The sequence below is a fragment of the Cetorhinus maximus genome, chromosome 14 (assembly GCF_964194155.1).
Source record: "Cetorhinus maximus chromosome 14, sCetMax3.hap1.1, whole genome shotgun sequence".
NCBI lineage: Eukaryota > Metazoa > Chordata > Chondrichthyes > Lamniformes > Cetorhinidae > Cetorhinus > Cetorhinus maximus.
The window spans coordinates 17023825-17047101 of NC_135892.1; the positions used below are offsets into that span (position 1 = coordinate 17023825).

Below are 23277 nucleotides of genomic sequence, written 5' to 3' on the forward strand. Positions count from 1 at the left end.
CTCACAGCGTGGGTTTGAGAGGGGGAAGCGGCCAGCTGGAGAGTCGCCCAGCGGGAGGGTCGGCGACAGGCGGGATGGTCGGGGAGCGGAAGAGTCAGTCAGTAGAAGGATTGGGGAGCACGATGGTGAGCAGGCCAAAGATTCAGGGAGCAGGAGGAGCAGCAAGTGGGAGAGGCAGAGAGTGGAAAAGGCGGCAAGGGCAAGAGATGGTGAGCAGGAGGTGAGTTGAAAGAGTGAGCATATTTCTTGATTTTTTTTCATTTATTTTATTTTGAAATATATTTTATGAATATATTACAAACTTATTAATGGACAGTATTTAAATTTGCAGGGTATAATGTTTCAATCTCTTTTTCTGATGAGCAAGGTCCTTGCACCATCTGCCAACACCTCCCTTTTTCTCTAATAAACTTTTAAACCTGTGCTTATGTGCCACGAAAATTTGATTTGGCCAACAGCAAAAAATTGAACATCGCATTCACATGGGCACAAGAAATCTCACAGCAGCAGCAACATATCGCGATACACCCCTCCCCCATGCCTCAAACTGGTGCCCATGCCCACCCTGAGACTCAATCCTGTGCCCATGCCCCTCCCTCCGAGCCTCGATCCGGTGCCCATGCCTCTCCCTCCGAGCCTCAATCTGGTGCCCATGGCCCTCCCCTGAGCCTCGACCTGGTGCACATGGCCCTCCCCCTGAGCCTCAATCTGGTACTCATGCCCCTCCCCCTGAGCCTCAATCTGATGCAAATGGCCCTCCCCCGAGCCTCGACCTGGAGCACATGGCCCTCTCCCTGAGCCTCAATCTGGTGCCCATACCCCTCCCCCCAAGCCTCAATCTGGTGCTCATGGCCCTCTCCCTGAGCCTCAATCTGGTGCCCATACCCCTCCCCCCAAGCCTCAATCTGGTGCTCATGCCCCTCCCCCCAAGCCTCAATCCGGTGCCCATGCCTCTCCCTCCGAGCCTCAATCTGGTGCCCATGGCCCTCCCCTGAGCCTCGACCTGGAGCACATTGCCCTCCCCCCAAGCCTCAATCTGGTGCTCATGCCCCTCCCCCTGAGCCTCAATCTGGTGCTCATGCCCCTCCCCCTGAGCCTCAATCTGGTGCCCATGCCCCTCCCCCTGAGCCTCAATCTGGTGCTCATGGCCCTCCCCCTGAGCCTCAATCTGGTGCCCATACCCCTCCCCCCAAGCCTCAATCTGGTGCCCATGCCCCTCCCCCTGAGCCTCAATCTGGTGCCCATACCCCTCCCCCTGAGCCTCAATCTGGTGCTCATGCCCCTCCCCCTGAGCCTCAATCTGGTGCTCATGGCCCTCCCCCTGAGCCTCAATCTGGTGCCCATACCCCTCCCCCCAAGCCTCAATCTGGTGCCCATACCCCTCCCCCCAAGCCTCAATCTGGTGCCCATGCCCCTCCCCCTGAGCCTCAATCTGGTGCCCATACCCCTCCCCCTGAGCCTCAATCTGGTGCTCATGGCCCTCTCCCTGAGCCTCGACCTGGAGCACATTGCCCTCCCCCCAAGCCTCAATCTGGTGCTCATGCCCCTCCCCCTGAGCCTCAATCTGGTGCCCATGGCCCTCTCCCTGAGCCTCGACCTGGAGCACATTGCCCTCCCCCCAAGCCTCAATCTGGTGCTCATGGCCCTCCCCCTGAGCCTCAATCTGGTGCCCATACCCCTCCCCCCAAGCCTCAATCTGGTGCCCATGCCCCTCCCCCTGAGCCTCAATCTGGTGCCCATACCCCTCCCCCTGAGCCTCAATCTGGTGCTCATGGCCCTCCCCCTGAGCCTCAATCTGGTGCCCATGCCCCTGCCCTGAGGCTTGATCTGGTGCCCATGCCCCTGCCCTGAGGCTTGATCTGGTGTCCAGCATCAACAAGATGTTTTGTATTGTAAGTAAATAATGAATGTATATATTGAATTGTATAACTAAGTTTTATGCAGAGAAATAATTGTGTTGTAATTCAGGGGGTCCCTCGGAAGTGAGGGGGTTGCTGGAGGAAGAGTTTTGTGTCGCTCTGTCCCAGGGTCTGTGATGGTCACACACTGACCGAATGAGTCATTAGTCTACAAATAGCCTGTCAGGAGAAAAAAAAATTGGACAAAAGGGTGGTCAATCCATTGGCTTTTAGCTGAAGTTAGTTCCCCCATACCTTTCACAAGCTCCGGTTTGTAGGCCTTTCTGATGTGCTGTAACAAGCCGTTGTAGAAGGTCTCCGACTGCTCAGCTCCCATTGCCAGGTGGAAGTCAGGCTTGTTGCCCTTCAGGATGCATTGCAGTGTGAACTGACTAACAAGGAGAATCTCGTACTGCTTGTCCATCACACTCTTACACCAGTGCTTCCCATTTTCATCCTCAAACAACCTTAAGTTCAGGATCTTGCGAACCCTGATGTAAAAACAATGGATGGTTTAGGAAAGCATTCATGTCAAACTACTCAAAACTTTGTCACTAATTCCATGGTCTTATTAATGTCTTAACCTCACTATTTCTGTTGCAGGAGTGCTAACGGAGGTGCAAAGTTATAATGCCCACTACCACTGCTCTCTAACTAGGAAAATCAGAGCTCCGCACACACATGCGCACAGACACACAACACAACCACCATACACACCACACACATCACAGATACACAAACACCAAACATACACACATATGACAGATACACACACACACGCACATCACACATGCACCATACACCACAGATACACACACATACACACCCCACAGGTACAGTCACCATATATCCACCATACATACACATACATCACAGATACACACAACTCGACATCGCCATACATACACATACACACACCACATATTTACACAAACACACACACAAACACCACAACACAAACAAAGACACAAATTGGGTCATATAAACAACAGTTTCCAAATGAAAGGAAAACAGATGTTTAAACAGTCCTATCAAGAAATGTAAAGGCAATTGATCACTTAAATAGTTTGTAAGCTTTAAAAGGTCAAGTGTACATCTCACCCAACCAAATACTGTCTCAAACCAATGAATAATTGAGATATTCAAGAAAAAAGAAAGACTCACATTTATATATTGCCTTTCACTACCTCAGGACAACTGTGGTCACTATTTGAATGTAATAAACTGCAGCAGCTAACACACACAAACAGCATCATCTGTTCCTTCTAATGATGTTGGTTGTTGGGTAACTAGTGGCCAGGGCATTAGGGAGAACTCCCCTGCTCTTCCTCAAAATAGCATCGTGGAATCTTTCACGTCCACCTGAGAGGGCAGGCGGGATTGGTTCTTGAACCACACGCTTCTGGTTCACAGACAAGAGTGCTACCACTGAGGAATGGCCGACACCGATGGAGAAGAGGAAAATCCCAAACCTGTTGCCCATGATGGTAGCAAAAGTTCTAAAAATGGCCTCAGCACCCATCGGTAGGGTGGGGGTATAAAATACAACCAGACTTTCCATCTCACTCCCGATAGTTCCCAGTACACCTCCTGGCAAATCTGATTGTTCACTATGACTATCTGGTGATGTCAGGTTTGGCCTCAGCCCTGATATTCCCAGGTCTAAAGAGCCTACAGCTACGTGCACATGAATAAATGGCTATTCGAGTGAGATAACAGGGGCCAACTGGGTCCAACAGGGACAGGATTATTAGCCCCCACCAGGGCTGGGAACGGAAGTGGTCAGGTGCTGAATATAGCCCAGCCCCATCTTAGCCCCGGGCCATTTTCCCAGAGGCGGGATGGGTGGGGTGGAAGCAGGGCTAGCTATCCACAAGCGGTAGGTAGCCAACTGAAGTATTTAAAGGACTATTGAGGCTGATTGAAGGAGATTTTCCGGTCGGCTTCCAGCTCCCCACTGGTGACAGTGCAGCCGTGAGGTGCCAGCGCTCCAGGTAGATCTAGAGGCCCTTCCTATCTCGCTGAGTCCAGCAGCAGCCACAGATCCACCCTGCAGTGGGCACCCCACTCCTCTCAACCACTGCAATGGCCTGGCCACAAAGGCACTTTTTTTTTCCAAACTTCAAATTTAATAAGGTTGGTGAGAGGATGCCTCCATTTTGAAGTGCCCTCTCTTTCACTTAACCTGCCATGGTATCCTTCTGCTCCTTTCAAGCTGGGTAGCCTCCTATTGGTCCTCCAACTCTGCAAGCCCGCCCGCCAGCCATCCTTAATTGGATGGCGAGTCTGCCATCTGATCACTAATTGGCCAATTCAGGGGGCAATCACAATGAGTGACTGTTTCCCACACACAGTGCGGGCTTCCAACCCATATTTCAGCCCGACAGCAGGTCTCAGAAGCCCACAGGGCTCAGTACTTTCAAGAGCAGACATCAAGTGACCACATCGGCCGTGTCCAGTCCGTATTTTAATGAGGGTTTTCCACATGTTCTGGGGTAAAATGAAGCCTGGTTGTTGAGATGTTGGGTCGGCGTTTATTTGGGAGGGTGCTTTCTACCCAAAACTTTCCTCCAGACTTCATCAAGTGTTATGGAATTGGGGATGTTCAATTCATATCCAGATGGGGTTTTATCGAGCCAGGAGGCGAGTTGGGGGTCTTGGAGGTCTCTATGGATGGGGATTGCTGCTGATATGAATTATTTCTCAGTGTGGACCCACATTCCACCACATGGAGGGAGGGGTGATATTTGAGAGGGCTGGTAACCACTGAGCTGGAGTTCCAGAGGTTATCCTCAGTCCTGAGTGAAGTTGTGTGTTTGGTCTGACCACTTGAGGTCTGTACAGGTGCGCAGTGATCAGCTGTCGAGAAGACCAGAGCTATCCCAGAAGTGCAGAGGGCAACAGCTTTCTCAGCCCCAGCTTGTGCCGGCAAGCTTACGGACGATGTTCATTCATGCCTTGGCTTTCTTGTCAGTCTTTCGGAGGTGGTGCTGGTAAGTTAGGGAGCAGTCAAGGGTCACTAAGATAGGGGGGAATCGGGTCACGCCGCACTTTTTCTCCACAGAAGGTGACATTTAGGCGTCGTGTGCCTTGTGATTTTCAAGGTGGAATGCAGACGATGGACTTGGCTGGGTTTGGATTATAGGGATGATAGTTAAATACTACCCACTGACTTATATAAGCCATGAATCAAAGGAGTACCTCGAAAATCAAAAGGCAGGCTCCTTAATTAAGACACAAATTTTATATTGCTCGCTTGGCAAGTTAAATGCCGAACGAAAGTCATCATTGCTAAAGCCCCGTTCAATGTTGTCAGACAGACAAGCAGCTGGTAATTTCAATCCTGATCATGGTTCAGGGCATCACTTAACTGGGAGCTGTGCTGCCTCACACGCTCAAAATTGGTTCATCCTGATGAGGAGTGGGCGGAGAACAATACAGCTTTTATAACCATCGCTGTATTGTATTACAGAAGCGCACCCAATGGGAGGAAACTTCTCAGCCCCTTGGAGTCAGGCTTCGGGAGGGGGGAGTGCAGTGGAAAATCAGATTGTGGTGTTGAGTGAATTCCAAGTCAGATGGTGAAGTATGAAGCCAGATACAAATGCTTTCCTTGATGGTTGGTTTATTTACAGAACACAGCATTACATTATATCTGTCCCCGCTTACTAACATCCAGCGTCCCTGGAGTCTGTCTTTAGACTCTTCTATTGGAAACCAAATAGACTAAATTAACAAATTCAGGGACAACTTCAAAGGCAGCCCCTTAAAGGGATACTGAAAAGAGAAAACCAAAACCTTAAAGGAAACTGACAAACATTAAACCAAAATATGATTAAAGGGTCCATAAAGCACCCCAGTCCCCACGGTGCCCACCAAGCACAGAAGGCCTCAACTCAATGGTGCCAGTGGACACCATGTGCTCCCCCTCCATGGGCAGCCGGCCACAACCATAGCTGTAGAAGGGGGCAGACAGTCAGGCCGAATGACCCCCCCCGCCGATCACCCGCTGCCTGGACTTGTTAATGCCCAACTTGGCCAGGCCCAGGAGCAGGTTCACGAGGAGGTCCTCCTCCCTCCCGGCCCCTCTCCGCACAGGGTGACCATAGATCAGGAGCGTGGGACTGAAGTGCAAACAAAACAACAGTAAAAGGTTCTTCAAATGACTAAAAAGGGGTGCAGCCTAGTACATCTTACATAGGCGTGGTCCACAGGCTCCACAAGGCCTTAAAACACGGAGACATCTTGGGAGTCCGTGAACTGACACATCCTATGATTGTAGGGGACTGCTGCATGCAACACCCTCCACCCCAGGTCCCCGACGGAAAGGGGGAGGGCACCCCCGTAAAGGGCCCCTCGCTGGGGACTTCTGCCGCCAGACGGCATCAAGGCACACCAGGGCATGTCAGGGCGGTGGGCGAGGACAAGGAAGTGAAGGGCATGCAGCAGCAACCCATACAGGAAACCCCTCCAAACCGAGCTAAAGGGTACAGAGGGCATTTCCATGAGGCGGCTCAGGTTGCGGGGCTTCAGCTCCCTAGGGAGGGTTCGGGGATATGGAATTCCCTCCGAGTAGGAGCTCGCTCAGACAGGAATCCACCACGCACCTGCGCCTCCTCGATTATACTCTTTTCAGAGAACCAATGAACGTAAAATAATTAAACAAACGACCAACCCCTTAAGGGGCTTTATATTATTGTAACAGAACCAATAAAACTCCAACAGAACCTTATCAAGTTAAGTAAGTCTTTCCTTATATGTGCTTCAGGCACTTAATCAATCAATGCCCTTCACCTGTGTTTCCTTATCCTTGATAATACAATTAACATAGCATTAACATAGCATTAACATGAGACACTTCAGCTCCGCTTCCCAATGTGTTCCTGCCTCCAGAAGATTGCAGGTTTCCTGCAACAGCTCCATAGCCAATCCAGGTATTTAAAGGGCAAACAGCCCTGGGCCTTCCTTTTTATTATTCAACCCCCCCCCCGAAGCCTTTCAAGCGTGCCTTCATTGTGAGGCGTCCTCCTGCTCTCCATCCCCCTCAGCAGCGCCCAACTCTCCCTGTGGGGCTGCCAGCCAGCCAGTCATGCAGGCCCCACCATTAGGCCTCCCACGTCCGTGTCCCACCCACCATCATTAAACAGTGAACATGAAGGGGGGCCTATGAATTAACCGCCTCCTGTAAGCTCGCGCCACAGGGTGCACCTCCGACACGAGTGGGATCGCGACCCACGTGGTCCCAACGGCTGAAAGAAGTGAAGACTTGTCCCAACATTTCCTCTGCCTTGCAAAATACGTCAGGACAAAGGTGTTAATCACCAATTACAGACTGAAAATGCAGAGGCAGTTAGAGGACTATAATTCTGAGGCTTATATAATGCAGCCAGGGGCTTGCAATATTATAACCTGTGAAGACTCAGCTAGCTTTTATGTACATCTGGAGAAATTCAATTAGAACTGCAAACTTTAATTCCCATGATCAGCTGCTAACTTCCATAACACATGTTATGTTATGCCTACCTCTCTTTCATGGCCATCTCCATGCACTGGTGGCCCTAGAGAAAGAGCACATGGTGTCCACCAGTACACTTGAGGCCTTGCACGACTTGAAGGCACCATGGAGACTAAAGGACACACTGGATACTAGATAAAATATTTAATTTTCCTTTTTTTTATGGATTAGTTCTCCGTCAGTTGTTCCCCTCTAACCAGGGTTATTGGGATTTTTTTTTTGGTCTGATGGCTTTGACCGTCTCCCTTAAGAAAAGGCACGCCTGGTGAAAAATGTTGTCAATAATGGATATCTTTACAGCCTCACTGTCTGGAGGAAAGGCTCCTTTTTGTCATCCCATTCTTTATTGAATTAAGTTCACATGTTAGGCATTATGTATATGACAAAACAGACTTCAAATGTTCAATAAAGTAATATTTTAAGCTACATCTTGCATCATGTGCCAATCATAATGGAAGAAGGTCAGAAAACTGTCAAATATAACGTTATAGTTTGTCTAAACCAATCTCCTCCGGAGTCAGAATACCCAGTTCAGTCAATGTAGGCCTGAGTTCCTGAATAGCCTAAGGGTAGATTGGTGCACAAGAGACTCATTGTGGGTGAGTCCAGCACTAGGGGGCACTGTTTTTAAATTAGCCCTTTTAGAACAGAGATGAGGAGAATTTCTTTCTGTCTGAGGGTTGTGAGACTTTGGAACTCTCTGCCTCAGAAGGTGGGGTCATTGACTAATAGAGGTAGATAGATTCCCTTGCCTAACAATAATCTAAGGTTATCAGGGGCAGGGGAAATGTGGAATTCAAAACACAAACAGATCAGCCATGATCTTATTGAATGGCGGAGCAGGCTCGAGGGGCCGAATGGCCTACTCCTGTTCCTATTTCTTATGTTTATGTATTTTTATGTTTCACTATGTAGAATGCCCACTGAGCAGAAGAGCTGTGACTCAGAAGCTATGTAGCACAGATCTCACTCCTTAAGCTTTACCCAGTAATTACAATATCTTGCATAAAATTATCAAATACATTTTCAATTGAACGCTTTTTAGGCGACAGTAACAGTTTCCAAAACCAAATGCCAAAATGATGAACAATAATTGCATCATCTGTTCTGGTTTGCAACAACATTTATACGTGGAAGGAGGGCATTTTCTTTTTTAAAATACACTCACATATATTCCATGTCTTTCTGGGTGTCTTCCACAGAGATGCCCAATAGCACACAGATTCCTCGTCCTATTGAGCTGATTTGTTCTTCGCCCACTGAGAAACAAAAAGGAGACCTTTATGAAACGGACCGAAATACACCCTTGAAATGCTGATTATAATTGGACACAAGGTTCACATTGTTACACGCGCTGTTGTCCCATGTACCATCCCTGTGCCACAACAAATATCTTCCCCCACCACCCAAGGTCCCTGCCGGTCCACAATGAGCCCAAAGACCACAGCATCCTTCTTGCCAGGCTGGTGTATACTCGTTAGCCATACATAAAAATAGTCTAACTCATCATGTAGACTTTGCAACTTTCCACACAATTGGGATGCTCCATGATTGTACAACTGTAACTGTAATTATCTTTTTTTTAATAAAAGTCTTGCAATTAAACACTGCCTTTTATGGCCACCAGACATCTCGAGGTGCTTTACAGCCAATGAAGCACTTTTTGAAGTGTAGTCACTGTTGTCATATAGGAAGTGGCAGCCAATTTGCACACAGCAAACTCCCACAAACAGCAATGTGATAATGACCAGATAAATTTTGAAATGTTGATGGGGGGGGTGGGGTAAATATTGGGCAGGACACCAGGGATAACTGATGAGGTGAGAGTGACTACCCTTGACATCATGGCAGCATTTGACCAACTGTGGCATCAAAAAGCCCTAACAAAATTGAAGTCAATGGGAATTGGTCCACTGGTTGCACTCATACCTAGTGCAAAGGAAGGTGGTTCAGGAGGCCAATCATCTCAGCACCAGGACATCACTGCAGGAGTTCAGAGCAGTGTCCTAGGCCCAATCATCTTCAGCTGCTTCATCAATGACCTTCCCTCCAGAAGTGTCAGAAGTGTGGATGTTCACTGATGATTACACGATGTTCAGTACCATTCGCAACTCCTCAGATACTGAAGCAGTCCATACTCATAAGCAACAAGACCTGGGCAACATTCAGGTTTGGGTTGATAAATGGCAAGTAATGCCACATAAGTGCCAAGCAATAATGGTCTCCAACAAGAGAGAATCAAACCATCTGCCCTTAATGTTCAACGGCATTACCATTATCAACATCCTGGGGGCTACCGTTGACCAGAAACTGAACTGGACCATGTATGTATATATATATATTGTGGTTATAAGAGCAGGTCAGAGGCTAAGAATTCTGCAGTGAGTAAGTCAACTCCTGACGCCCCAAAGCCTATCCATCATCTACAAGGCACAAGTCAGGAGTGTGATGCAATACTCTTCACTTGCCTGGATGAGTGCAGCTCCAACAACACTCAAGAAACTTGATATCATCCTAGACAAAGCAGCCTACTTAATTCGCACCCCATTCACTCCCTTAAACTCCACCACCAGTGCACAGTGGCAGCAGTATGTACCATATAGATGCACTGCAGCAACTCAAAAGCACCTTCAAAACCCACAACCTCTACCACCTAGGAGGACAAGGGCAGCAGATAGTTGGGAACACCACTACTTGGAAGTTCCTCTCCAAGGCACACGCCATCCTGACTTGGAAATATATCGCCGTTCCTTCACTGTCACTGGGTCAAAATCCTGGAACTCCCTCCCTAACAGCACTGTGGGTGTACCTACACCACGTGGACTGCAGTGATTCAAGAAGACAGCTCACCACCACCTTCTCAAGGGCAATTAGGGTTGGGCAACAAATGCTGGCCTAATCAGTGACACCCACATCCCAAGAACCAGTTGAAAACAAAATTGAGTACAGCTTTCTCCACGCTGAACTTCTGTCTGTTTTAACTTGAGAGAGATGTGGCCAGGCTATCAGTTCCGTGCTAGATCATAATTAATGACTGGAGTTAAGAATTGCCAAAACTTAACTTCATGCTTATCGCCAACAACAGAAAGCCGAGAGTTGGGGCTAAGGGCACTCAAAGGGAAAAGGAGGTTAAATAGGATCCACGGGGATTGGTGCTAACACCACTATGGTTCACCATTCACATAAACAATTTGGACTTGGGTATTGAAAGCAGCAAATCAAAATGAGTTAATAACTCTAGTTAGTATTGAGGAAGATGGCAGCAAAATACAAGATAACATTAATATGTTGGAGAAAGGGTGTGCTATTGGCAAATTAATTTCAATGCAGAAAAACGTCAGTGGTACATTTTAGTCGGAAGAGAAAGAGGCCACAGACTGCATGGATAATATGAGTCGAAATGGGATGGAGGAGCAAACGGATCGAGGGGTACAGATACAGAAATACTGGAAGTAGGGACACAGGATAAGGGCATAACAAAAGCAAACAAAACATTGGGGTTTATTTCTCGAAGGACAAAATTGAAAAGCAGAGAGGTTATGCCAAACTTACATCGCACTTTGGATAGACCACACGTGGAATGCCGTGCACAATTCTGGTCTCCGCATTATAAGAAGGATATAGAGGCACTGAAAAAGGTGCCAAAATGATTTACAAGGATGATAGCAGAACCGGGAGGTTATGACCAACAGGAATGATTGAATGATTTTTCTCTAGATGAAAGGTGGCTATGGGGTGGCCTGACAGGGTCTTTAAGGTGAAGCTGAGATTTACTAGGGTAGAAACAGACATAGAAAAGATGATTCCACTTGTGAGGAGACCAAAACTAGGGGCCATAAATATAAAATAGTCACTAATAATTCAAATAGGGGATTCAGGAGAAACTTCTTTACCTGAGAGTGGTTAGAATGGGGGACATGCGACCACCTGGAGAGGTCGAGACAAATAGCGTAGATGCATCTAAGGAGTAGTTTATACCCACTGACAACAAGCGCATTGTAGGACGGAGTATACAGGAAGAAATAATGGGGGCTTGTGTGAAAGGGACGGCGATAACCATGGATGATTTTAATTTACATGTAGATTGGGCGAATCAGATTGGCAAGGGTGGCCTGGAAGATGAGTTCAAAGAGTGCTTTTGGGATAATTTCTTAGAGCAGCACACACTACAGCCATCCAGCAAGCAGGCTATTCTAGTTCTGGTAATGAGCAACGAGACAGGATTAATTAATGACCTCATAGTAAAGGCACCCCTAGGTAGCAGTGATCATAACATGATTGAATTTTGTATTCAGTTCAACAGAGAGATAAGGGCAATTATGAGGGTATGAAGGCAGAGCTGGCTAAAGTGAACTGGGAAATTAGGTTAAGGGATAAATTAGTAGAGATGCAGAGGCAGACATTTAAGGAGATATTTCAGAATATTGAGAAATGATACATTCCAGTGAGAAAGAAAGACTCTAGGGGAAGGACACACCAGCCGTGGCTAACTAAGGGAGTTAAAGATAGTATCACATTGAAAGAAAAAGCTTATAATTCCACGAAGATGAGTGGCAGGTTAAAAGATTGGACAGGATATAAATTAAAGCAAAGAATGGCTAAAAAACGGCACAAGGAGGCAAAACATTAGAGTGCGAGAGAAAGCTAGCTAGAAGTATATAAACAGAAAGTAAGAGTTTCTACAAGTATTTAGAAAGGAAAAAAGTAAGATGAGCATCGGTCCCCTGGTGAGTGAGTCTGGGGAATTAATAATGGAAAATAAGGAAAGCAGATGAATGGCACAGATATTTTGCATCCATCTTCACTGTAAAGGATACAAATAATATCCCAGAAATAAGTGTGAATCAGGAGGTGAAAAGGAGGGAGGAACTTAAAACAATTGCACTCACCGGGGAAAGAGGACTGAGAGAATGTTTAAAACTGAAAACTGTTAGCCCCCAGGTCCTGAAGGACTTCATTCTAGGGTCTAAAAGAAGTGGCTGGGGAGATAGCAGATGCATTGGTTTTAATTTTTCAAAATTCCCTAGATTCTGGAAAGGTCCCATCGGATTGGAAAATTGCCAATGTAACTCCTCTATTTAAGATAGGAGAGACACAGGAAACAGGAAACTGCAGGCCAGCTATCTTAACATTTGTCATAGGGAAAATGCTAGAATCTATTACTAAGAAGGTTATAGAGGGCACTTAGAAAATCTCGATGCAGAGTATTCTGGATTCGTTAGCTAACAGGAAACAGAAAGGAGCAAAAAATGGGTAATTTTCGAGTTGGCAAGATGTAATGAGTGGAGTGCCCACAGGAATCAATGCTGGGGCCTCCACTACATACAATCTATATTAGTGATTTGAATGACAGGATCAAACATATGGTTGCTAAAATTGCTCATGACACAAAGATAGGCAGGAAAGTAAGTTGTGAAGAGGACATAAGGAGGATATAAAGGGACATAGATAGGTTAAGTGAGTGGACAAAAAATTGGCAACTGGAGTATAACGTGGGAAAATTTGAACTTGTCCACTTTGGCAAGGAGGGTAAAAAAACAGCTAATTATTTAAATGGCGAGAGATTGCAGAACTCTGAGGAACAGCAGGATCTGGGCGTCCTGGTACATAAATCATAAAAAGTTAGTATGCGGGTCCAGCAAGTGATTAGGAAGGCAAATGGAATGTTGTCGTTTATTGCAAGGAGAATGGAATGTAAAAGTAGGAATATTTTGCTACAGTTGTTACAGGGCTTTGGTGAGACCTCTAGAGTACAGTGTACAGTTTTGGTCTCTTTATTTAAGAAAGCACATCACTGCATTTGAAGCAATCCTGAGGAGGTTCAATCGACTTATTCCTGGATTGAGTGGGTTATCCTATGAGGAAAGGTTAGACAGGCTGGGACTGTATCCATTAGAGTTTAGAAGAATGAGAGGTGATCTTATTGAAACGTACAAGATCCTGAGGGGACTTGACAGGGTGGATGCTGAGAGGATGTTTCCCATTGTGGGAGAAACTAGAACGGGGGGACACAGTTTAAAAAGAAAGCATCTCTCATTTAAGATGGAGATGAGGAGATTCTCTCTCATGGATCATGAGTCTGTGGAATTCTGCTCCCCAGAGCGCAGCGGAGGCATGGTCAATGAATATTTTTAAGGTGGAGTTAGATAGATTCTCAATTGACAAGGGAGTCAAAGGGAAAGGGGGCAAACAGGAAAGTGGAGTTGAGGCCACAATCAGATCAGCCACGATCTTATTGAATGGCGGAGCAGGCTCAAGGGGCCAAATGGCCTCCTCATGCTCCTAATTCATATGTCTGCATGTATGCAAACATGGAAGCCAATTTGCACACCACAAACTCCCACAAACAGTAATGTGGTAATGACCAGATAATCTGTTTTTTTGTGATGTTGACTGAGGGGTAAATATTTTCCTGGTCCTCGGGGATAACCCACCCTGCTCTTCTTCCAAATAGTGCCATGGAATCTTTCACATCCACCTGACCAGGCAGATGGGACCTTAGTCTAATGTCGCATCCAAAAGATGGCATCTCCGACAGTGCAGTGCCCCCTCAGTACTTCACTGGAATGCCAGCCTTGATTTTTGTGCTCTATCCCTGAATTGGGATTTGAACCCAGAACCTTGTGATTCAGAGGTGAGTGTGCTCCCAACTGAGCCATAGCTGGGTGAATGGAATGGAAGGACATGCTGAAAGAGTGAGATACAAGAGGGGTACTTGTTTGGCGCATAAACATGGACATGGACCCTTCAGGTCAAAATGCCCGTTTCAGAATGTTGTACATTCTATCGAACTTAACATTTGAAGAATTATTGAGGAAGAGAGGAGACGCACCAACGAAAAAGGCCATGGAAACAGTGGGAGCTGGGCTGAAGGGAACAATGAGACAAACGGACAGACACTGTAGTGACTAAAGTTTCAGAGTCGTACAGGAAAAAAAATGAAGTGAAACTGAAAGAGACTGAAAAACTAACGAGTGGGAAAGAATGAAGAAACTGTTGCCGAAAGGGAGTATCCTAGTATATTTTTCACCAGAAAAATCAGCTCAGGAGGTCAACTATATATAGCATATTGTGGATTTCATAATATTGCACACGGCTCACAATACGCCCTCTAACTCACTGCAAGCAACACCACAGAAGATCCCAAATACCCACAATAAAGCAGAAAGTGGCACCTTTCACATGACATTGTTTTTAGTGTTTCTTTATGAGTGAAAATACTCATCAGTTTCAGAGGAGATGGTGGCGTTGTGGTAATGTTACTGGACTATTAATCCAGAGGCCCAGGCAAATGCTCTGGGGACATGGATTCAAATCCCACCACGGCAGTGGGTGGAATTTAAATGCAATTAATAATCTGGAATTATAAAGCTAGTATCAGTAATGGTGACTGTCGATTGTCATAAAAACCCACCTGGTTCACTCATGCCCTTTAGGGAAGGAAATCTGCCGTCCTTACCTGGTCTGGCCTACATGTGACTCCAGTTGACTCTTAACTGCCCTCTGAAATGGTGTAGCAAGCCACTCCATTCAAGGGCAATTAGGGATGGGCAACAAATGCTGGCCTTACTGGCAACACCCAATTAAAAAAAAAAAATCTAGTTAACACCAGAGTCCGCAGTAGTTCTGAACACAAGCAGGTTTTAGAGATTTCTACCAATGTATGCCTAAAACTAATAGAAGGGGGTTATTCCTCCTCAATTTATAGGGAAAACTTTGAAATTATCCGCCATCTTAACAAAACACAGATCTAAGCACGGGTGTCCCTTCCGTGATATGAGCACACACACAGTCAATGTGGTGTTCAGATCATAGTGTCGTGGACAGAAAGGAGATAAGGGCTAGGCAATTCAGATTTTTTTTTTAAAAAGAGGGATGTGGTTGCTGCTGTGTGAGGATATATTCTTGATAGAGCAGTCTGTTCATTCCTGGTTGGCGCTGACTTCGTTACCATGCTGATAGCACCCTGAACACTGAGTGACCCATCAAAGGTTGTCTCAGAGAACACACCAATGTACCATTTACCACAGGTAGAACCACAGCCATTCCCAAAGCATAATCTACACCAGGCTCACAAAGCAACTGTTCTACCAGGAACTCAGTCACGGCAGGAGACTACCAGGGGGATGGTGGAAATGCTTCAGGGATGTCCTTAAACCATTCCTGAGAGATCAAAGATCCCCGCAGACTCATGGGAGCTCCTGGCTTGTGATCAACCAAAACGAAGAAGGTTTATTCGTGAAGGCATCAAACACCTCGAGAGACTTCCTCAGGGACACGCAGAGGTGAAGTTGGACAGCGCGCACAGACCTCCAAACCACTCATCTACACCGCCCTCCAAGCACCACCTGCCCGGCATGTGGCAGAGTCTGCAGATCGCACACTGGACTTATCAGCCACCTCAGAACCCATCGAACTAGAGTGGAAGCAAGTCATCCTCGATCCTGAGGGACTGCTAAGAAGAAGACCTTACAATACTGGAGCACCTACTATAAATATAGTGGGTAGAGTGGATGCAATCGGCGATTCCAGCACAAACTGTGTCCAAAATCGTGCCCATTTTTAAAAGTGTTCTTCTTGCCGCCCAGCCGAGTTTCTGCTCACCCTTATTTGCATAATTATCGAGTGCAATTGGACAGTGATTTAAAAAACAAAGGCTTTCATTTAAATAGCGTTTCTCATGACGACAAAGCGAATGAAGTACTTTTGAAGTGTAGCTACTGTTGGAATGCAGGAAATGCAACAGCTAATTTGTGCTCCCACAAACAGCCATCTGCTTTTTGTGATGTTGACTGAGGAACAAATATTGGCCAGGACACCAGGGAAAACTCCCCTGCTCTCCTTCGAAATAGTGCCAAGGGATCTTCTACATCCACCAGGTGGGGCCTCAATTTAACATCTCATCCGAGAGACAGCGCCTCCAGCTGTGCAGCACTCCCTCGGTACTACACAATGTGTCAGCCTTGATTTTTGTACTCACATCTTGGAGGGAGTCTTGAGGTGGGAGTGCTGCCAACCCAGCCATGGCTGACACATAAAACGTATTAAAGCATTTTTTTTTGTGTTTATTTTACTTTAAACAATATTCTTGATATACTTAAGAGTGACAACTTGGTAAGTTTGAATAATACAGCTGAAAATGGGTTTACCTCAAAAAAATAAGCATTTTAAACCGGTGTCAACTCACCATCTAACATCACTTTGAATGACTGAAAATGATATCCAAAACTATTTCCTAGTTAGACTAGGTTACACTAGTCAGCTCCTTAGTACCCTTAAAAGGTAAGTTCATTCATCACCCGCCTATTAGTGTACTTTTATCCAAAAGAGCCAGCTGAATTTCTGGAACCCACTCAAAGGCCTGCGAATGAGCCCAAGTGGTGAAAGTTCCCAAGGGTGCTTAATTCACCAGGGGCTGGGGGGTGTGGGAGGGGTGCGGTGTGGCCACTTTTGTGGGTGGGGCCCACTGCTGCCGTTTTGAAAACTAACGCAAAACATCATGGAAAACTCGAGTTGAACACAATTTGCACTCCAAATCCCATGAGCTTTTGTGCCAGTTATGCCAATGCCAACAAAATTAGCCCGGTCCCATTTTATTTTTCACCTTCTTCCTAAAACCCAGAGTTTACAACACAGAAACCAAGTCTAACTGGCCCACGTTGGTTTCTATGCTCCACACAAGCCTCCTCCTGTCACACTTTAACTGACCCTAAAAGAAAGGTCTGCATAATTTCTTTTGGGCTTTTCTACAACAACAGGACATTCCAAAGCACTTTACCAGCAATGAAGTACCTTTTTTGTAGTGTAGTCGCTGTGGGAAATGCAGCAGCCAACTAGAGCACAGCAAGCTCCCATAAATAGCAATGCGATAATGACCCTATTAGCTTATCCTTCTATTCCCTCATGTTTTTATCTGGTTCCCCCTTAAATGCAGTTTAGTAGGAGTCTGATAGTGAACCCATAAAAGTAGTGTCCATAAACCGTGTCAATAATTGTGGGCTTTCATCGAGTTTGGCTGGACAATTTTTAGTTGTTGGCTTGTTTTCTTAAAGACACTGAAAATAAAGATCAATATTCTCTGCATCTCCCCAGGATTTTTGGAATCTGGCCTTTTTTCCACTGATTTTTCTATCCTCTTTTACACCAAAAATAAAACCAGACAACCCCCTCCCAAAAAGGAAGTTTGTTATTGAACTGGCGATCAATATGGACTTGAATGATAAAAGCAAAATAGTGCGGATGCTGGAAAATCTGAAACAAAAAACAGAAAATGCTGGAAAAGACTGTAAGGAAGAGTCACACGGACTCGAAACGCTAACTCTGTTTTTCTCTCCACTGACTTTGAATGGTCCTTTCTTACCCAAGCTGGCAGCAACCAAGCCTAGGCCTTTCTGATCATCCTGCAACATACTGAGGGGGAAAAGCTGGTTACACTCCACAAAGAGAGGGATGGAGCACAGTCTCACAGTAGGATGCGTATGTCGATATTTTCAGAGCACTTACGGGGCAAGGTGAGGGTTAGACAAACAGTAACAGCTGGGTTGGTGAATTTCCCATATTAAACAGCTCATTTCAATTCAGATCTATCTCTATAAATATTAATAAGCAACAGCGGCCTCATTTATTTTCCATTCTGAACACCCACCGTCCCCGCCTCCAGTTTTTAATGTGTGCCACGCTATGCCATTAATCATCCTCTCAAAGTGGCTGTTTCTTTGAGCCCGTCTCTCTTCCACTTTTTTTGGACGGTTAGTAACCCCCTTAAACAGATAACTCTCACTCTTTACCTGCTTTTTTCTTCTTCATCGCGAACGACAATGCTGGCAAACAAATTCTCTATATTTCTCCATCCCTTTCAAATATTGTGGGCGGTATCAGGGCTGACCCAGTGAGGTCTGGATTCTAAAAAGACCACTGACTCATGATTATTTTAAGGGTGTTCTGTTATCTCACCAGTCTCTCTTATTCTAGCTCTGTATAAGACTCCAACGTTTTATATCAAAACAGGAATATATATGTTATGCATCACCTAAACAGTACAATTTTTAAAGAAGGTTCAGGAGCAGACCTGGGGTGTATTCTTTGATGGTGGCAAGCCTAATTGAGAAGGCCGCTAAAAAGGCTGCACTGTGGGACCCTTTGCCTTTATAATATATGAGCAAAGGGTACAAAAGCAAGGAAACCATGGTAAACATATATTAAAAATACTGGTTAGGCCATAGCTGGAGTATTGTGGCCAATTCCAAGCACTAGACTTTAGGAAGGGTGTCAAGGCCGAGGAGCGGGTGGAAAGGTATTAGAATGGTACCGGGGGGAGGGGTGGGGCTTCAGTTGTGTGGAGATACTGGAGAAGCTGGGATTGTTCTCCTCACAGCACCAGAGGTTAAGAGGAGATTTTATAGAGGTGTTCAAAATCATGAAGGATTTTGACAGGGTAAATAAAGAGAAACTTCAGTGGCAGAAGGGTCAGGGAACAGAGGATACAGATTGAAGGAGATTGGCAAAAGAGCCAGAAGTGACATGGGGGGAGGGGAGACAAAGAATATGCAGTGAGTTGTTAGGATCTGGAATGCACGGCCTGAACAGATGGGGGAAGCTGATTCAATAATAACTTTCAAAAGGAATAAATACTTGAAGGGGAAAAATTGTAGGAATATGGCAAAACAGCAGGTGCATGGAACCTTTTTTTATTTGTTCTTGGGATGTGAGCGTCACTGGCATGCCCACCATTTATTTCCCATCCCTAATTGCCCTTCAGCAGGTGGTGGTGAGCTGCTGATAAATGAGTGGCATGCTAGTCCATTACAGAGGGCAATTAAGAGCCAACCACATTGCTGTGGGCCTGGTGTCACTTGTAGGCCAGACCAGGTAATGACGGCAGATTTCCTTCCCTAAAGGACATTAATGAACCAGATGGGGTTTTTTTACAACAATTTGGTAGTGTCGTGATCGTTATAAATAAGACTAACTTTTTATTCCGTATTTATTAATTAATTGAATTTAAATTCCCCAGTTGGTGGGATTTGAACTCTCCAGAGCATTAATCCAGGCCTCTGAATTACTAGTAATTTTACCACTACACTACTAACATTCTAACTGGATAGCTCTTTCAGATAGCCAGCACAAGCACGTTTGACTGAATGATACTGCACAGAGGGAGGACATTCTATGAACTGATGGCAACGATGAATCAGGGACAGGTATATGGTTCCAAGATGGACTTGGGCCATGGCTAGGAGTTTATATATAAACCTAAAGGCAATTCATAATTTTGTTAGCACATCAACAATGACATGGTTAACATCATTAGACTAAACATTGAATGCACATTAAGTATGCAGGAATTATCAGACTGTAAATCATTCCAAGCATAAATGTCAATTAAGTGTATTGTAGTATCGTAACTTGACTTAATAATAGTAAATCTGATGTGTTGTGTCCCATTTACTGTACCATTACCAAGTTAGATTTAGATCTATCACTGACCAATTTCTTTTGCTCCATCTCCATTCTCGAATCACTCACTCTACAAATAATACATTGGCATGGGTCCTAGTACCTCAGTGAGTGATGATGCCGACACCCTTTTCATAATTTCAAAGACTCCCATCGTTAACGACCTCTTGTACACTAATAAATCTTTCACGCTCTTGTCTTTCCCTTCAAAATTTATTTCAACTCACTTGTTCTAATTCCTTATCCCCATCACTTACAGCATACTCAATGTGTTCAATGGAAACTTCCCATTCTTATGCCTTCACTGACTCCTCTTCATCATGCTTTGTGGCATTGCCTCTGGTTAATGAGCCATTCCCAAAGATAACCTGCACTCCCCCCTCACAATATCTCACTTTGGTTCATCCCCATCAAGGCCACTTGAAAAGTATCAATAGCTGGTTAACACTAGACACGGCAATAAATGGTCAGGTGCTAACATTTCATTAATAACTTCAACTTTCTGTGTAAATGAACATTAAATCCCAACAGTTTACTAAAATCAACATTGTAATCCAAACATTCTCAGGATGGAATATTATTCAGGACACGATTCCTTATCACACTCAAAATGACTTTCATCCTTTGTACTAAATAAATAATTTGGTGATTGTGTATTTCAATAGTTTCACCATTCAGGAGCTATAGATAGGGTTATATTACATCTAGATTTGAGTAATGTAATATTGTCCAAGCAACAACTGTTACAACACAGCAGTCAGTAAAGGCTGAGTTGTTTAAATCCCAGAGGGAAACTTGAATGACTGTCATAACCTATATTTTCAATTGGTGTGTTTGAGATGCAGCTCTGAATTCAGGGATAAAACCACCAAGCCTCAAGAGGTTTTTATATAAAACTAAATTAAACATTTACTAATTTAACAAATTAAACACATACACATCTACATATTACTACCATAATAACTTCTAAACAAATCCCCAAATTAATCACTCCCAGGTAAATCTTCACCAAGGCAACAATAGCCCAAAGACTTTAAACAGACACCAGGCAAAGCAGATTTGACCTTACAAATTCAAAATGAGGTCCCTTGCAAATTGGTTCCTTTGCAGACACAGTTGTAGGGCTTACAGACCACTTAGATCTTACATGCATCTGACCTGCACATACAAAACCCCTTTCTGTTTATACCCAGCCTTCCCTTTGAATGTAAATTCTCATTGTATCACTATGTCTTTGAACTCCACCTCTTCTAACAATTTAAACCCCTTCCATAGCACCAATGTTATTAGTGATATAAACACATTGCTTGGTGTCCCCTAGCTAGGTGCAAGATTTTACTTCCTTCTTTTGAATAGTTAATTCAACAAATGCAAACGTAATCTTTACCTTCTAGCCCTACGTTTATCTAATTAACATCTCAAACTAGTATACATCAAAGCACCCAGACTAGCTGGCTTTAATCCAATTAAACCATACACAGACACAGACTCTACTACAAGTCCAATTTAAAAATAATTTCCAATAACATTACACACATTAATATCTCTTCGTTACATCAACACAGTTAAGTTTTTGATATCACAAGTTGTCTTGAGTGCAGACGGGCAGACTAGATGGTATGAACTACCAACATCTGCTTTTTAAATGTTGGGAAATGGAAACAGAACCACGTCCGATACCCACATAACCAAAGAGGGATATGTCAGGAGATTGATCCCATTTCTGTCTTTGGGAGCTTGCTGTGCGCAAATTGGCTGCTGCGTTCCCTACATCACAACAGTGACTACACTTCAAAAGTGCTTCATTGGCTGTAAAGTGCTTTGGCACATGCTGTGGTCCTGAAAGGTGCTATATAAATGCAAATCATTTTTTTTTACACACCCATAAGGCCTTGATTATCCTAAAGGTTTTGTCACTGATATTTCAGTAAACAATTTTTTTTTTTTCCGCTCACGGCGTGACTTATTTTTCCAAAAAGGATTCGGGTCCCAGAAAGTAAGTGGGTGAAATGTTCAAATGCACTTGCGGTCTTGGATGGTGCCTGAAGACAGTGTTTTGACTTGTGTAGCACAACACTCAGGATGAAGGTAGTGGTTTAAGATTATCAGCAGAAGGTTATGGGCACACACACACACACACACATGTGGGGTGCACCAGCCAGAAAGCAGGCTTTCCTATTGCCTTATTAATATATATATAAAGATTAAAAATCCGAATGAGTCATCACTGGCGAAATGAGCCCGATTTGCAGAGAGCGTGTGTCTGATCTTAGTCAATTCTCTCGGTGTGAACTGGGATTAGCTGGACTGACTACAAAAGCCTTCCTTGCTGAACAATAGGTGCCAGACATGAGAGTGTGTGTGTGTAGGTTGGCTCTGCACTTTGTAAATAGAGGCGCTGCCGGAAGGTAGCGGAGAGCCGGTTCCTGCGCTGAGAGGGGACATCGCTGCGCTGAGAGCAGTAGCGAGCGAGTCAGCCCCCTGTCCCCCTGCCCTGTCCAGCCTACACTGTGTGTCAGTGCAACCCACTGTCCACTACACACACACACTTAACTATCCCAAATCCACCTCCAAGCTGCAAACGCCTCCCCGGCCTTTGCTTTGTGACAGCAAACAGCACCAATGAATTAATAATGCCAACAGAGAGGGGAGAAAAACCCCTTCCTCTCCCACCTCCCACAAGAGGAGGCTTTGCCAATAAACACAGACTGACCTGTCACACTGGCCTTTGCGACTCTCTGAATAATGGCCTTCATGGTGTGATTGGTAACAAGACAAGCGAGGCTTGTAGCTGGAAACCGAGGGGTTTTTTCTCTCTCTCTTGGTGCAGTGTCAGTGTTGAACCAGACAGAGAGGAAACAGGCTGGATGAAAGTCGGCGCAGTGATACCCCTACAGGACAGGAGCAGAGCTACACACTGAACTGCAACTTAACAAAACATAAACCAGGAGTGATACAGAGCAGAGCTTACCCCCCACCACCCCCACACACACACACACACACATATCCTTCACAGCCACCTACAAAAGCAAGCCAGCAAGACATGATGAAAACAAAAAGCTACTGCGGATGCTGGAAATCCAAAACAAAAACAGAATTACCTGGAAAAACTCAGCAGGTCTGGCAGCATCGGCGGAGAAGAAAACAGTTGACGTTTCGAGTCCTCATGACCCTTCGGCAGAACTGAAGTATAGTTAGGAGAGGGGTGAAATATAAGCTGGTCTAAGGTGGGGGGGCGGGGGGAGAGAGAAGTTGAGGGTGGGGTGGTTGTAGGGATAAGCAAGCAGTGATAGGAGCAGATAATCAAAAGATGTCACAGACAAATAAGAGGTGCCTTTATAAAACACTGGCCTTGGGCCTCAGCCTGAGTATTGTGTCCAGTTCTGCGCATCATACTTTCAGAAGGAT

The 23277-nt window shown here is 45.2% G+C and overlaps 1 protein-coding gene across 2 annotated transcripts in view; it reads right to left on the reverse strand.

The window, feature by feature from the left end:
* The window catches only part of dtd1 (D-aminoacyl-tRNA deacylase 1), a 223332-nt gene extending 200582 nt beyond the window's left edge, over window positions 1–22750 (reverse strand). For both annotated transcript variants that reach the window (XM_078556575.1, XM_078556576.1), the window contains exons 1-3: window positions 22583–22750; window positions 8582–8672; window positions 2154–2389 (exon numbers count right to left, since the gene is read on the reverse strand). In XM_078556575.1, coding sequence (XP_078412701.1) covers window positions 2154–2389; window positions 8582–8672; window positions 22583–22625 — 370 coding nt within the window. In that variant the 5' untranslated portion in view covers window positions 22626–22750. The remainder of the gene's footprint in view (window positions 1–2153; window positions 2390–8581; window positions 8673–22582) is intronic.
* Window positions 22751–23277: the final 527 nt, after the last annotated feature.